This window comes from Piliocolobus tephrosceles, chromosome 19 (genome assembly GCF_002776525.5).
Source record: "Piliocolobus tephrosceles isolate RC106 chromosome 19, ASM277652v3, whole genome shotgun sequence".
Lineage (NCBI taxonomy): Eukaryota > Metazoa > Chordata > Mammalia > Primates > Cercopithecidae > Piliocolobus > Piliocolobus tephrosceles.
The window spans coordinates 32,678,806-32,695,498 of NC_045452.1; the positions used below are offsets into that span (position 1 = coordinate 32,678,806).

The 16,693-nt window shown below is 51.5% G+C and overlaps 1 protein-coding gene and 1 non-coding gene across 2 annotated transcripts in view; one reads left to right on the forward strand and one right to left on the reverse strand.

The window, feature by feature from the left end:
* Positions 1-16,640, forward strand: part of LOC113219908 (SH3 and multiple ankyrin repeat domains protein 3) — a 40,357-nt gene extending 23,717 nt beyond the window's left edge. The window contains exons 2-11 of the mRNA XM_031934596.1: positions 1,019-1,174; positions 3,049-3,157; positions 3,230-3,381; positions 3,464-3,631; positions 3,757-3,873; positions 4,371-4,448; positions 5,468-5,534; positions 13,851-14,124; positions 15,761-15,935; positions 16,431-16,640. Of these exons, the coding sequence (XP_031790456.1) occupies positions 1,019-1,174; positions 3,049-3,157; positions 3,230-3,381; positions 3,464-3,631; positions 3,757-3,873; positions 4,371-4,448; positions 5,468-5,534; positions 13,851-14,124; positions 15,761-15,935; positions 16,431-16,640 (1,506 nt within the window). The remainder of the gene's footprint in view (positions 1-1,018; positions 1,175-3,048; positions 3,158-3,229; positions 3,382-3,463; positions 3,632-3,756; positions 3,874-4,370; positions 4,449-5,467; positions 5,535-13,850; positions 14,125-15,760; positions 15,936-16,430) is intronic.
* Positions 10,329-10,432, reverse strand: LOC111549186. Its single transcript, XR_002733638.1, has one exon. It is a non-coding gene; the product is annotated as a U6 spliceosomal RNA (small nuclear RNA).
* Positions 16,641-16,693: the final 53 nt, after the last annotated feature.

The window sequence follows — 16,693 nt, forward strand, 5'->3', positions numbered from 1 at the left end:
GCAGTGTGCACAGCATGTACAGCGTGAGTGGTGTGTGCTGTGTGCCGTGAGCCTCTGTAGTGAGTGGGCACAGTGCAGGGAGTGTGCACAAAGGAGGCAACGAGCATGTAGAGTGTGTGCAGCGAGTGGTGTGCAGTGTGTGTAGTGCGCAGTGTGTGCAGTGAGTGTGTACACTGCATGCAATGAGCAGTGTGTACAGCATTGCAGCGTAGGGCAGTGAGTATAGTGTGGGTGGGGTTGTGATTGTGGTAAGCAGGATATGCAGTATACAGTGAGCAGTGTGCGCAGTGTGTGCAGTGTGGGCTGTGTGCAGCACGTACAGAGTGTGTGGTGTGTGTAGTTTTGAACAGTGTATGCATTGAGCAGCATGGGTGGTGTGGATGCTGAGCAATGTTCTCCAGGGAGGAGTGTGAGCAGGAGTGAGTGCCAGAGGGGTGTGTGGTGTGAGCAGGGCTATCTGTGTGCACATTTGTTCCTTTCTCCAGCTGTGAAGTCTTGTGAAGGCCAACCTAAGTCCCCTCCTTTGCTCACCCATGCATGGTGTGAAGATGTATTGAGTGCCCTGCTAGGCATGGGGACACAAACTGGGTCAGTCCTGTGGAAAGTCTTGAAGTTTGGCAGGGTGGAGGGGGGTGCCCAGCTGCAATGGGCATTGAATAAGGATCTTGTGAGCTGAGCTCAAAATTGGGCGGGCCTCCATGGTGGCACAGGAAAGCGGGGTCAGTTCTACCTGGAGAGTGTGGGGGACGTCTAGGAAGGTAAGCCTGGAAGCAGGCCTTCAGAGACGAGTGCGATTTTGCAGAGAATCCTGGGGAGGGGAAGGAGACAGGACAGTGCAGGCTGCGGGCAGCTAGGCATGTGCCTTCCATCGCGCTGCATCATGCCTGAGCGTGGTGGGTGCATGGCAGCTGTTAGCTCTGTCCACCGTGGTAGTATGTGCATCTGGATTTGTGTGGCATTGGGTTGTGCTGCACTGATGGTGTGTACAGGAGGGCAGTAAGGGGTGCGGTGTGGCCAGCATGAGCGGGACGGGGTTTGTGCATGGACTCCCTTGCTCAGCCGGGGTGGGGCCATTTTCTCTACCTTTTCTTTATCTGAGCAGTTTCGATACAAGCGGCGAGTTTATGCCCAGAACCTCATTGATGATAAGCAGTTTGCAAAGCTTCACACAAAGGTAAAGGATCACGGGGAGGGGGCTCCTGAGGTTCCCTCTTGCCTCCCTGTGCCTGCTGTCCCCCACCCCAGCTTGGGGCTGACCACAGTCCCCCCGCTTCAGCTCAGTCTATGTCCCTATCATCAGGGGCCCGGAGCCGGTACTGGGTGTGGCTGGAGGGCTGGGCACAGATTCCCGGCCCCATGGCTGGGGGACAGGTGGTACAGTGATGTGTTCCAGGTAGATCAGACTCTTGCTGACCCCCCTGGCTTAGGGGCTGGAGTGTCCTGTGAGAAGCTGGGTGGGAGACGGAATGCACAAGCATCTGATATGATGGCTGTGGGGACAAGGCACCCAGCATTGAGTGGTCAGCCAGTGCTGGGCATTTGTAATTAGACCTCTCATTAATCCTCTTCCAGAGGGACTATTATAACCCTATTTCACAGATGGGGACACAGAGTGCCCAACTGTGTAGACAGTGAAGCTGGGGCTGAACCCAGATCTGTCTGATTCCAGGCCCTGTGCCCAAGCGTACCTGTGAGGGGTCTTTACTGCTGGGTGCCACCCCTAACTGGGCCTGACCCCAAATGCTCTTGAGGGGGGCACCTTACTATTTCTCTTCACCTTACTATTTACCTCTAAATATCAGAGGGGCAGGGTGGGTGCCCCGGTCCCTCCCCAGGGGTTCCCATCCCCAGCCCACAGGCCAGCAGGCACTTGCTTGCTGGATACTTTATGGGCAGTCTCTGGAGCCCAGGAGAGGGGTCAGAACTGTCACCCCTGTGCCCTAATAGTCCCGTCAGTGACTTTGGAACTTCAGGCTTCTGTGCCAGACTTTGCTGCTGCCCCAGGGCATGCGGTGGTCAATGGCCTTAGCACTATGGCTGGGCAGAGTCCACTGTGGAAGGGTCCCCCTGTCCCGCCACTGGCCCTTACTTGACCTTGTCAGCCTGGGTTCCTCCCCTATGGCCACCTCTCCCTCCAGATCTCTCTTCAGTGACCAACAAGACATGAGTGACTCACTCTGCAGTAGGTCTCGTTACTTTTTAGAATGAGCCTAAACTTCTTACATAGCCCTGTGTTTCTGCCTGCCTGAGCTCCAGCGGTGTTTCCCTCACCTGGTAGTGAGCACTTCCTCCTCTTTCACTGCCTGGCCCTCCTGAGGAGGTTGCCTCCCAAGGCAGGGGTCCCTCTGGCACCCTCCCCTATTTCTGATGTACACTGGGGGTTTATGGAAAGGCCAGGCCTTTGGCCAGGGCACCTTGCCTTGTGTGTGTGGCGTCCGTAGTGCTGGCTGGGGAAGTCAGGTCTTGTGGGGCGAGTGAATAAACTGGGTGAATGAGTACAAGGCCATCAGTCATGTCACAGGAGGGGTCCCCGGGGTGGGGGTCTGCCGTGGGGTGAGCTGGAGAGGAAGACGCACCGGAGAAGGAGCAGATCGTCTCAGGGTGCTGAGGATTCAGGGCTGCTGTGGGGCTGGTTCCTGCCTGGGTGGACCTCGGCTGTTCTAGGCCAGGCAGGTTGGGGCAGCAGGGCCAGAGAGACAGAGCCAGGGCAGTGACTGAGCCTGGAGTAGGGGACTTTCTTGGGGATCGACCAGGGTGACCTGGCCTTGGTGAGGGGCTACTTGGGTGCAAGCTGACAGTCGTGACAGGTTTGGCTATCAGGATGCAAGGAAGGGTTTTGAGCTGTGCATGGGTCCACCCAAGTGGGGATTGGGGCCGTGGTGGGAGTGCAGGGCTGTGGGTGACAATTGCGAAGTCAGGTGACAGGTCAGATTGGTAGGGATGTGGCAGGGGACGCTTGAAGGTGGCCTGAGGCTTGCAGGAGGAAGGCGGGTAATGTTCAGATGATAGAGACCTTGGTGCCAGGCTGACTGATGGCCGGTGTTCCAGGCGAACCTGAAGAAGTTCATGGACTATGTCCAGCTGCATAGCACGGACAAGGTGGCCCGCCTGCTGGACAAGGGGCTGGACCCCAACTTCCATGACCCTGACTCAGGAGGTGAGCAGAGCAGGGGTGGGGCATGGCCTTTGAGCGGCTGGGAGCCTGACCCTTATCTGTCTCTGAACCCAGAGTGCCCCCTGAGCCTCGCAGCCCAGCTGGACAATGCCACGGACCTGCTGAAGGTGCTGAAGAATGGCGGTGCCCACCTGGACTTCCGCACTCGCGATGGGCTCACTGCCGTGCACTGTGCCACGCGCCAGCGGAACGCGGCAGCACTGACGGTCAGTGAGGGCTGGGCCTGGCCTGGTGATGGGGCTGGGGGCCGCTGTGCCTGGTGTGGATACTGAGGCTACTCACCCTCAGACCCTGCTGGACCTGGGGGCTTCACCTGACTACAAGGACAGCCGCGGCTTGACACCCCTCTACCACAGCGCCCTGGGGGGTGGGGATGCCCTCTGCTGTGAGCTGCTTCTCCACGACCACGCTCAGCTGGGGACCACCGACGAGAATGGCTGGCAGGAGATCCACCAGGTGTGCAGGGAGCTGAGGTGGGGTCCCGGCCTGTGTGTGCTGGGTGTGGGGTCCTGGCTCTGTCTGTAGGGGTGGGGGCCCTAGCCTCTGCCCAGGGACCCTACAGCACCTTGCTCTCCGCACAGGCCTGCCGCTTTGGGCACGTACAGCACCTGGAGCACCTGCTGTTCTACGGGGCCAACATGGGGGCCCAGAATGCTTCGGGGAACACGGCCCTGCACATCTGTGCCCTCTACAACCAGGTGCGACTGTGTGTGCTGCACATGCCTGCACCAGCGAGCGTGGATAGACCTGCCTGTTCTGGGGGTGTACGCGTGTGTGTGCACACCGGTGACCCTGTACAGTGATGATGTATGTGCATCCCTGCCTGTGTGCCGTATGGTATATGTATGTGCTCTGCGTCCTGCAGTAAGCTGTGGTTGCAGCACAGCCTCATAGGGCTATGTGTGCACATTTGTTCTCTGAATACACATAGGCTTCACATGTGTGCACGTGTGTTCTGAATAACCAGGTATGAATTGGGTACATCTAGGCCCTGTGGGCCAGGTGAGACCTGAGCGTGTATACCTACCTGCTTGTCCCTCTGCCACTCAGTATACATGGAACAAACAGGTGTGAGTCTGTGTGTGTGAGCCTGTGCCCTGCGCACGCCATGTGTGCGTTCCTGTGTGCACATGTGCTGTTGTGCGTGGATGGTCTCTCCAGCCACCCAGCTGTGATCCCCTCTTCTCCCCAACAGGAGAGCTGTGCTCGTGTCTTGCTCTTCCGTGGAGCCAACAGGGATGTCCGCAACTACAACAGCCAGACAGCCTTCCAGGTACACCGGTGGTTTACAGGAGTGCGAGGCCGCCCCAGAGGTGTCTGTCTCTGTGTCCGTGTGACCTGACTTCTCTGAACCTTGGTTCTTCCCTGGAAGGCCCTAAGGGAGCACCTCCCCCAGGACTGCCCACGAGGAGGTGTTGGGGGACGAGCCCAGCACGTGAGGAGGTGTTTGGTGCTGATGTTCCCTTCATCCCCCTGCCAGGGGAAGAGGAGGGTCAGAAGGGCTCTGGGGCAGGGGACAGGGAGGATGAGAAGACTGGGGTGACAGGTGTGGGTCTGACCCCCCCCCCCCAGAGACCAGCAGGGGTGCAGAAGCCAAACTGGAGAAGGGGTGTGGTCCCAGCCGCTGATGTAATTCCGGGTCGGTTGGCACTGATGACCAGGTGGACGTGGTCTCTGTGACTTGGAGTTTGTTGGGGAGTCGGGGGAATATCGTGGGGGTTTGCAGACCAGGAACGGAGACAGAACTCTATTTTTAGTAGGAGTGAGGTGTGGGAAGAGTGGTCAGGCTGCTGAGTTGTGTGGTCATAGAAGGTGGAGGCAGCAGTGGGCTGCCAGAGGGGTTTGAGCACATCGGGAAGCAGATACGCCAGGGCCTGTTGGATGACTGGGTGCAGGGTCACAGGAAGGGGAGGATGAGCTTGGCAGCTTGGGCAGCGATGGGGCCTTGGCTGAGACGGGAAACCTGGCTGCATGTTGGGACAGACCAGTGTGCCTGTTTGCTTGGGACTGCTGGTTTTAGCTCTGAACTTCTCCTGTCCAGGTAGCCCCTTGGTCCCAGGCGAACAGATGGCGGGTCACTCCAGTTAGGAGGCATGCCTGTGGCATCCCAGTTATAGGGAGGAGTGTGTGTCAGTAGAGAAGAGGAATGGGCTGGGGTCTCTGGGGCCCCCAACCAAGGAAGACTCCACACAGGAGCTCGAGAAGGAGTAGCTGGGGCTGGCTGGGGAGGCAAAGCTGGTGCTGCTCAGCCCCCTCCCTGCTCCTCCACGCCTTGACCCCCCTTTCCCTCAGGTGGCCATCATCGCAGGGAACTTTGAGCTTGCAGAGGTCATCAAGACCCACAAAGACTCGGATGTTGGTGAGTTCTGCCCACCTGGGCGGCCCTGTTGAATGTAGCTTCGTGTGGTTTTCTGAGGCCTAGCAGAAAGTGGTCAGTGGTGACATAACAAAGGGGCCCCTTACCCCCCATCTGCACTCTGTGGCCAGTGGTCTCTGAGTGGCCACTGCGGGCATGAGGAATAGGCCACAGGGCCTGTGTTGAGTGAATGTTGTTTTTGGTCTGGGAGAAGAGCATGGTGAGGTTTGGGCTGTGAGCTGGGGCTATAGCATTCAGCTTAGGGGACAGCGTAGGTTGAGAGTAGGGTTGAAGTTAGGGTCAGAGTCCCTGCTTCCCGTTAAATCCTAGGAAGGGCCAGCAGAAGACATGGGGGTGGTGGACCTCACTTCACCCTGGAGCAAGTGTGAGTCTAGGTGGTCTGTAGCAAGCTCTCAACGTGAAAAGATCACATAAACGACACATAAGGAAAACAAAACAGTGATGGGAAAGCAGAATGGGGCTGGGAATAGTGCCATAGTCGTCCTCAGGGCAAGGAGCTCTGAGCCCCCTGCTGGTGTGTGCCTGGTGTGTGCGTGACTCACGGTCCTGGAAGGAAAACCAGGAGACACACACGTGGCCTCAGCCAGGACACCCGAGCCTCTGGGAGGTCTCTGGTGGGTGTGGTGCCAGGCTGGTACCGTCCTGTGTGGCTGCTGGAGAGGGTGGGCTCCCCTGTGGGAGAGTTGCTGCTGGCCAGGCTGGGACCGTCCTGTTGAGGACCCTGCCAGCCTTCTGGCTGCACAGGAGCTCCTTTGCTGATCCCTCTGTGTCCTGGGTGGTCCAGGCTTTTCTGCCTGTGCCTCCCTCTGGAACATGGACTCCCAGGACCCCCTTCCTGCCATGAGTGTTTACTTGTGGGTATCCCCATTTTTTGTTTTTGTTTTAATTTGAAGTGATAGTGGGCAGCAAACATTTGGAGCAGGTGTTAGGGTTGGAATCTCACTTGGTTCTAGTGTGAGGTTATGGTCAGGGCTGCAGTTGAATTTTGGGCTGGGGTTAAGATTAAGGTCGGTTTCATGTTTAGGAGCCCTTCTTCTGTAGAGTTCCCCCTGAACATCCCCCTGTAAGGCTTGGTTATGAGCCCCTCCACCCCAGGCTGTGTTAGTTGAACCATCTGAGGCTGTGGCAGACCCTCAGTGAGTGCTACAGCTGCTCTCAAGGCCACTGCAGGGAAGTATGTGTTGGGTACGTAACTGGGCCAGTGGGATGGGTAGGGTCGGAGTCCAGGGTCAGGTCAGGGGAGAACTGTGGTAAGGTTTGGGGTTTGCGTAAGGGGCAACAGATACTTCTGGTTTGGGCTGGTGCTTTGGCCCTTAGTGTTGGAGGGCCCTGGTTGGTGCATGTGTGGGACCTCCTCTTCTACCTGTAATTGTCTAACCATGGGAAAGCTGTCTAGGACCTCTGCGCCTCAGTTTCTCTTAAGTAAAACATGGTCTCTTACAGTCATTTGCATCCCCTTCCCCCTGTGGCCTCCTATGGCATTTGGTCCTGGGTGGGGCTGGACACTGGCCGGTGGCCTTGGTCTAGTTGCTTGGAGGGCAGGCGGGAAGGCCCCATCTGCCCCTCGTCTGTGTGCTGTGGACAGATACCCCAGGGCTCTTGGGGTCACCATGGTTGTGACTTACTGGCCATCCAACCCAGGTGTGCTTGCTCGGTTGGGGTTAGACACACACCCCTGAGTGGTAAGGAGCAGGCATCTGTGTCAGTTCATCCTGATGTGGTCATCAGCTCTGTGGGCGAACACCACCCTTACCTGCTCAGGTGTCACACACAGACACTAGGGTGACACCTCCAGATCGCCCTGAGTACAGGCAGCATATTTGTCAGGATTTAATATAAGCCCCTTATCTCAATTTGCCCTCTCAACAATCTCCCAAGAAGTGATTATTAGACTGTTTTACAGAGAAGGAAACTGAGGCACAGAGGGGGTTAATTCAGATGTGATTGATTCAGGGTCTGCCCTTGTCACTCTCATGCCCTCTGTACACATTTGCTCCAAGGACATGACAGTCATGACTTGCTACATCCTATCCCCACTGGGGTCCCAGAGTGGGGCCTGTACACGTAAGAGGAACTGGAAGGAGGTGCCGCCTTCTCTGGTGGGAAGGTGCCACCCGGTGGGATCTGGTAGACTGGGACCTGTGTCACCCTTTGGGGGACAGGATAACTTGCCGCCTCTTGACAGCCCTGCTTGCCCCCTCTAGACTGACAGGCCTGAGGGGCGGAATTGGTATCCCACAGTGCTTTTGATGAGTACCTTGGGGAACTGCTTCTCCAGGGTGGTGTCATGCCCATGAGAACACACCTGTGCCTGGGACTGTGTGCCTGAGAGGGTAAGAGACAGTGTGGACCCAAAGAGTGGCCTGACGTGACAGAGGCAAGGAAGCAGAGGTGACCACTTCCAGGCCAGAATGATTCAGTAGTATTTTGTATATTCACAGTGTTGTGCAGCCAATTCTATTGAATTCCAAAACATTTTTATCACCACAAAATAAGACCCTGGACACATTAAGCAGTAATTCTGCATTAATTACCCTCTCCCTCCAACTCTGTCAGCCATTAATGCACTTTTGTCTCATGGATTATAGATTTGCCTATTCTTGATATTTCATGTCAGTGGAATCATACAACATGTGACACTTAGTGTCTGGCTGCTTTTACTCAACATGTTTTTGAGCTTCACCTTGTAGGATACATCACTACTTCATTCCTGCTTATGGCTGAATAGTATTTCACTGTTGGTATAAATGACATTTTGTTTATGCATTCATCTGTCGATGGATATGTGGGTTGTGTCTACCTTTTGACTATTTTGAATATGGCTGCTACCAACGTGTGTACATGTACTTGTTTGAATACCTATTTTCAATCTCTTAGGTATATACCTAGGAATGGAATTTTGGAATCATGATAATTCTATGTTTAACTTCTTGAGGAATTGCCAAACTGTTTTCTACCATTTTGCTTTCCCACCAGTGATGTAAGAGGCTTCCAGTTTGTTCACATCTTCAACAGTTGTTACTACCCTTTTTTTTTTTTTTTGACTATAGCCATCCTAGTAAGTGTGAAATGGTATTTCATTGTGGTTTTGACTTGTATTTCCCTAGTGACTAATGATGTTCTGCATCTTTTCATGTGCTTATTGGGCATTTGTATATCTTCTTTGGAGAAAAGTCAAGTCCTTTGTCCATTTTTAAATTGGGTCATTTATTTTTGTTGTTGTTGAGTTGTAAGTGTTCTTTATATATTCTGAATACTAAACTTGTATGGAATATGTGATCTGTAAATATTTTCTCTGTAGAATAGGAGATCCTTGTCACTTTTTTGTTAATGTCCTTTGATATTCAAGAATTTTTAATTTTGATAAAGTTCAAAGTATTTATTTTTTTCTTTTGTTGTTCATGCTTTTGGTGTCATAGGTCACGAGGGTTTATCCTCTAGGTTTTCTTCTAAGAATTTTATAGTTTTCACTCCTATATTTAGGTTACTGATCCATTTTAAGTTAACTTTTGTTTATGGTGTGAGGTAGGGAGCCATCTTCATTCTTTTGCATATGAATATCCAATTGTCCAGCACCATTTGTTGAAGAGATGGTTCTTTTCCCATTGAATGGTCTTGGCACCCTTGTTGAAAATGAATTGATCCTAGATATGTGGGTTTATTTGGACTCTCAATTCTATCCCAGTGGTCTACATGTGTATTCTTATGCCAGTACCACATGGTTTTGATTATTGCAGCTTTGTAGTAACTTTTTATTTTTATTTTTTTGGAGATGGAGTATTGCTCTTGTACCCAGGCTGGAGTGCAATGGCACAATCTCAGCTCACTGCAACCTCCACCTCCCAGGTTCAAGCAATTCTCCTGCCTCAGCCTCCAAAGTAGCTGGGATTACAGGTGTGTGCCACCACGCCCAGCTAATTTTTGTATTATTAGTAGAGATGGGGTTTCACCATGTTGGCCAGGCTGGTCTTGAACCCTCGACCTCAGGTGATCCACCCACCTCCGTCTCCTGAAGTGTTGGGATTACAGGCATGAGCCACCGCACCCACCATGTAGTAACTTTTGAAATCAGGAGGTTGGAGTGCTTCAACTTTGTTCTTCTTATTTGTTATTGTTTTGGCTAATCAGGGCCCCTTGCAATTCCATATAGATCTGAACATTGCTTTTCTATTTGTGCAAAAAGGGACATTGGAATTTTGCATTGAATCTGTCAGTTACTCTGGGTGACATTAACATTTTAACACCATTGTCTTCCAATTAATGAACATGGGATGTCCTTTTATTTATTTACGTCATCTCTAAGCAGTGTTTTGTCATTTTCAGTATATAGTTTTTTTACTTCCTTAGTTAAATTTATTCTTGAGTATTTTCTTCTTTTGGATGCTATTATAAATGGAATTATCTTCTTAATTTCCTTTTTGGATTGTTCATTGCTGGTGTATAAAAACAAGTGTTTTTTTGTGCTGATCTTGTGGCCTACAACTTTGCTGAATTTATTTATTAGCTCTAGTAGCTCTTTTGGTGTCTTCTTTGGGATTTTCTATATATAGGATCACGCCATCTGCAAATAGAGATAGTTTTATTCTTCTTTCCCAATTTGGGTACCCTTTTTTTTTTTTTTTTTGCCTGTCTAGAACTTTCAGTATAGTGTTTAAATACCAGTAGTGAAAGCAGGCATCTTTGCCTTGTTCCTGATCTTAGGGGGAAAGCATTCAGTCTTTTACCATTGTGTATGATGCTATCTATGTGTGTTTTTTTTGTTTGTTTTTTTGTTTTTTAAATATGGAATGCTTCACGAATTTGCATGTCATCCTTGTGCAGAGGACATGCTAATATTTGTATCATTCCAATTTTAGTATATGTGCTGCTGAAGCAAGCACTTTGGATTTTTAATAAATTTCCTTTTTATGTTGAGGAAGTTACTAGCCTCTATTACTAGTTTCCTGAGTGTTTTTATAATAAAAGAGTGTCAGATTATGGCAGATGCTTTTTATGCATCAATTGAAATGATCATGTTTTTTTCCCCCTTTTCTCTATTAATGTGATGTATTATATTGATTACATTAGTCTGTAGATTTCTTTTCCTGTAATGCCCTTATCTGGCTTTGGTATCAGGGTAATACTGGCCTCATGAAATGAGGGAGTGTTCCCTCCTCTTCTGCTTTTTGGAAGAGTTTGAGAATTTGTGTCAATTCTTTAAATTTCTAGTAGAGTGCACCAGTGATGCCATCTGGTGGTGGACTTTTCTTCGTTGGGAGGCTTGTGGTTCAAGATTCAATCTCTTTGCTTCTTACAGGTCTGTTTAAATTTTCTATTTCTTCTTGAGTCAGTTTTGGTAATTTGTGTTTTTCTAGAAATTTGTCTACCTCATCTAGCTTTTCTATTTGTTGGCGTATAATTGTTCGTAGTATTATATTCCTTTTTAACTTCTGTAATGCTGGTAGTAAGTCCCCAAATTTCATTTGTGATTTTAGTTATTTCTGTCCATCTTCTCTCCTTACTAGTCAATCTAGCTAAAGGTTTGTCAATTATGTTGACATTATCAAAGAAACAACCTTTTATTTCCTTGATTCTCCACTGTTTTTCTCTTTTGTTTATCTCCGCTCTAATCTTACTGTGTCCTTCCTTCTGCTCGCTTGTCTTTCTTTTGCTCGTTTGGTTTGCTCTTTCTCTTGTTTGCTTGTTTGTTTCTTTTTGGTCTTCTTTCTCTAGTCCGTCCGTCCCTCCCTTGCTTCCTTCCTCTTTCATTTGCTCTTCTTTCCCTAGTTTCTTCTTTTCTTCTCTCTCTCTCTTTTTATTTTTATTTTGGAGATGGAGTTTCTCTCTTGTTGCCTAGGCTAGAGTGCAATGGTGCGATCTCAGCTCACCGCAACCTCGGCCAACTGGGTTCAAGCGATTCTCCTGCCTCAGCCTCCCGAGTAGCTGGGATTACAGGCACCCGCCACCACGCCCAGCTAATTTTGTATTTTTTAGAGACAGAGTTTCTCTGTGTTGGTCAGGCTGGTCTCGAACTCCCGACCTCAGGTAATCTGCCCACCTCAGCCTCCCAAGTGCTGAGATTACAGGCGTGAGCCACCACGCCCAGTCTCTTTTCTTTTATTTGTTCATTCATACAGACAAGGTCTCACTATGCTGCTAGGCTGGTCTTGAACTCCTGGGCTCAAGTGATCCTCCCGCTTTGGCCTCCCAAAGTGCTGGGATAACAGGCATGAGCCACTGAGCCTGGCCTTCTCTTGTTTCTTTTTTATTTCTTTTTTTTTTTTTCTTGAGATGGAGTTTTACTCTTATTGCCCAGGCTGGAGTGCAATGGTGCAATCTCGGCTCACTGCCACCTCCGCCTCCCGGGTTCAAGCAATTCTCATGCCTCAGCCTCCTGAGTAGCTGGGATTACAGGCATGCACCACCACACCTGGCTAATTTTTGTATTATTAGTAGAGACAGGGTTTCTCCATGTTGGTCAGGCTGGTCTTGAACTCCCGACCTCAGGTGATCTGCCTGCCTCGGCCTCCCAGAGTGCTAGGATTACAGGCATGAGCCACCGTACCTGGCCTTCTCTTGTTTCTTAAGATGTATAATTAGGTTATTGATTTGAAATTGTTCTCCTTTTTAAAAGTAAGTGTTTACAGCGTTAAATTTCCCTTTAAGTACTACTTTTGCTCCGTATGTTGTATTTTTGTTCTTGTTTGTCTTAAAGTGTTTTCTAATTTTCCTTATTTCTTCATTTCTTTTTTTTTCTTTTCTTTTCTTTTCTTTTTTTTTTTTTTTAGAGATGGGATCTCACTCTGTGGCCCAGGCTGGAGTGCCCTGGCTTGATCATAGCTCACTGCAGCCTCAACCTCCTGGTCTCAAGCCATCCTGCCACCTCAGCTTCCTGAGTAGCTGGAACTACAGGGTGCAGCACCACACCTGGCTATCGTGTTCTATTTTTTTATAGAGATGGGGGTGTCACTGTGTTGTCTAGGCTGGTCTCAAACTCCTGGCTTCAAGTGATCCTCCTGCCTTGACCTCCCCAAGTGCTGGGATTACAGGCTTGAGCCACCATGCTCAGCCTGATTTCTTTTTTGACACATTGGTTGTCTAGGAGTATGGTGTTTAATTTCTGCATATTTGTGAATTTTCCAGTTTTCTTTCACTTCTCGATTTCCAGCTTTGTTTTGTTGTGATTGAAAAATATACTTTGTATGATTTCAGTCTTTTAAAACTTTACTGAGACTTGTTTTGCAGCCAAACAGTGTGTCTGGAAGAATGTTCCATGTGTACTTGAGAATAATTCTTGAATATATTCTGCCCTTGTTGGGTGGCATGTTCTGTATGTATCGTTAAGTCTAATTGGTTTAAGTCTTCTATGTCCTCATTGATCTCTCCAGATGTTCTACCCATTATTGAAAGTAAGATATTAAAGTCTCTTACTATTATTGTGGAACTGTCTATTTCTCTCTTAAATTGTGTTGTTTGTATCATATTTTGATGTTCTGTTGTTCAGTTTGTATATGTTAATAACTGTTAATCAACATACAATGTCCTTCTCTGTCTCTTGTTACAGTTTTTATCTTAAATTTTATTTTGTATGATATTCACATAACCACCCAGCTCTCTTTTGGTTACTATTTACATTAGATTGCTTTTCTTATCCTTTCACTTTGAACCTATTTGTCTCTTTGGATTTAAAGTAATTATTTTGTAAGTAGCATATAGCTTGATCATACTTTTTAATCACTATCTGCTTTTTAAGTAAAATTCTGTTGGAACACAAACACACCTATTTGCTTATATGTTGTTTGTGGTGGTTTTCATGCTGTGGTGGCAGAGTTGAGTCATTGCAACACAGACTATATAGCTTGCAAAGCCTTAAGTAGTTACTGTCCAATTCTTTCCAGAAAAGGTTTGCTGATCCCTGGTCTAGAATGTCTTTTATAGTTTCCCTGGTTATAGTTAACTACAAATGGTCCTGTTCGGCAGTAGTCTGGTGAGATTTGTCACATGTAGCCTGTTTTGTCTCTCCTGAAGCTTGTGAAATGCAGTTCTTAGAGCATATCTGAGCATCCTCAAGGCCTCATTCGGCTGAGAGGAGAAGCAGGCTTCTACCTCTTGAAGCTAGGGTGAGAGGCAGTTTGACTGGGACGTGGCCCTTTAATGGTAGCTTCATTTGTAGGGTGGCCAACTCTTTTGGTTTGCCTGGAACCAAGGCAGTTCCTGGAACACAGGATTTAGTTTTAACATCTGGAAAGCCTGGGCAAACTGGAGAAGTTGGTCACCCAGCTGGCTTTTCAGAGTCTTACCTATGCCCCCTTACCCCAGTACCATTCAGGGAAACCCCCAGCTATGCAAAGCGGCGGCGACTGGCTGGCCCCAGTGGCTTGGCATCCCCTCGGCCTCTGCAGCGCTCGGCCAGCGATATCAACCTGAAGGGGGAGGCACAGCCAGCAGCTTCTCCTGGACCCTCGCTGAGAAGCCTCCCCCACCAGCTGCTACTCCAGCGACTGCAAGAGGAGAAAGATCGTGACCGGGATGCCGACCAGGAGAGCAACATCAGTGGCCCCTTAGCAGGCAGGGGCAGCCAGAGCAAGATCAGGTAGGAGGGGGCTGGGAGGCCCTGGAGGTGTGGGGAGGGTGGGGTGCTGGGACCTGAGCCAGGAGGAGCCAGCGCTGGGAGGCAGAGAGAGGCCTGGTGGTGCCTAGCACCTGTGTAGTGATGGGCTAGGGCTTCCTGGTTGGGGAAGGGAAGAAGGTATCTCTGGAGGTGGGGACAGGCACATTCACGCTGGTTTGCGGTTGGAGCTGGGCTTGCCAAGAGGACAGTGGGCAGTTGAGGGAGTGTTAGGTGGAGAGGGTATGTTCCCACCTCTGATTTAGAAAACACACAGCAGTGTCAAACATGGCTGGGAAGAGTCAGGGCTGGTGGCCTGTGGTAGGGGGGTCAGGGATGGAGTTGCCACTCCAGGAGGGCTCACAATCTACAGATAAGCCCCGCCCTGCTCCCAGGGTATAGTCATGGTTTCTCCCAGCCCTGGTGCACCTGCAGGACTCTGTGGCTTCTGTTCTTTACCCTCACCCTGAGGCCTGGGTCCCTGAGGCAGAGATGCCTGGACTGGAGCCCACTGGCCTCTATGGGCTGTGCATTGGGTGCTGAGGTGGGCACTGGCTCTCAGATAGCCACTTTGTGCCTGGGCTTCTCATCAGTAAGTGGGAATAATCCTACCCAAGTCATTGTCTTTGGGAAGCCTTCCAGAATGCCCTGGGCAGGTGAGGGATCACCTGGCAGAGCCTAGCAACTACTGGTGAAAGCACCTGCCCTCCCTGTGCCTTGAAGGCAGACACTGTCTTTCTCGTTTCCTAGTTTCATCAGAGCCAGGCACTGAGGAGGGTGTTTGGCAGACATTGTTGAGTGAAAGAGTTACATAAACAGTATGTTGTTGTCAGGATGGCCGCCGGCCTTTACAGTTCTGTCAGTCCATGCCCGCTGTTGGGCTGAATGGCATGTGTATACTAGCTCGCTTAACCTTGACGACATACATGTTCATGCTCTATTATTACCACGTTACAGATCAGTGTCCTGGTACCCAGGTGGGGCCTGTGATGGGTCCAGGGTCAGAGAGCTAGGGATCGGCTTCATTGGGCCCCAGGTAGACCCAATCCCCAACTTTCTAAGCCTGAGTGTTCAGCAGAGGGCTCAAGGTGCAGCAGGGCCTATGGAAGGCGCCCCTTCCTGTGCTGCTGCCTCTGCTCTGCAGCCTGGTCTCAGCGATGTCTCCCTGTCTGTCTCTCTGCCCGGACTTGTTGGATTTGCAAGGCTGGCTGTACTGCCCCAAATCTCAATTCTCCCCTGAAGCTTTTTTATAGACCCGCGGGTTTTCTAAGGGCTGTGCGGCCCAGTGGCTAAAGGAGCACATTCTGCATTCCGGATGTTTCCATGGGCAGCTCCTAAGTTGGAGGCACGTGTTGCCACAGGCTCCTCCCTGCATTCATTTTTTGTGTGTGTTCATTCATCCTTTCAGCAGACACAAAACTAAGACCTGCTGTGTGAGGGGCTGCAGCTCACCTGCTCCGTGGGGACGGCAGAATTCCTTCCTTGCAAACAGTTATTAGGTGCCTGGCGCATCAGAGGTGTGGGTCTCAGGAGGTTGACAGTTGAGGCCCGGGCTAAGCAGCAGTTAGATGGGCAGTGATCCCCGTATGGGGCTGCCCTGGTGAGTGGACGAGGTCTGCAGCTCTCGGGAGGGGCTGAGGAAGTTCGGTGCCCCTAGGAGGGTGGTCACCTCTCCGGGAGGCGAGGCTGGGCCCTGCGCTGCGCGGGTCTCAGGCGGCGGCGGCTCCGCAGCGCCCTCTGTCGGCTGTGCCGGAGCCGTGCCTCGACCCCCAGCAGCCGCCCCAGTATCACACGGGGTAGGGCGGGGCGAGTTTGGGCTGAGAGCCCGTCACTTAACAGCTGGCCCAGGGGTCAGGATTTTAGAGTAGTTAAGGTGTTGGCAACAGCATGATGGACAGCCCACAGGAGGGGAAGGAAAGGTGCCCCTGTGTGACTAGAGCGTAGCAAATTCCCAAGCCCCAGGGAGCCTGGCTCTTGGAAGAGCATGTGGCTCTGGCCTGCCTGGGTACTAGGGAGCCAGTGCAGGTTTCTGAGCAGAGCCACAGTGGAGAAGCGAGAGCTCAGACTCTGCCCCAGTCGGGGAGTGGTCTGGGGAAAGTGGGCATCACGCAGTGGGCATGGGCAGGGGCCGGTGTCCAGGACGAGGGGCACAGGCCTAGAGGGGGACTGGGCACCCAGCGATCCGGACCCTGGACCCGGCGGGTGGCGGGGGTGCCGCTCCCTCCCGTTCACCGGCTCCAGGCGGCTTTGCTGGTGCCCGAAGCCCCCGTTCCACCCCCCGCTCCCACTAGGCTGCCCTGACCACCGTCCTGCGTCCGCATCCGAACTCCCCCTGCCAGGGGTCGGCGGCGAGGGGAGGGCCGGAGGGAGGGCGCGAGGGCCGCCACCGCCGCCCGCAGAGGGAGGAGCCCGGCCACGGAGGAGGCGGGGCGCGGGGCGGCCGCGGCATGGAGCGAGCCTGGCGCGCCCAGGAGCGCAGCCCCGCGGCCCCGGAGCCCTGAGCGGGCGCGGCTCTTGCGCTGGCGGGAGCGGGCCGGGCGCGGCGGCGCGGCCC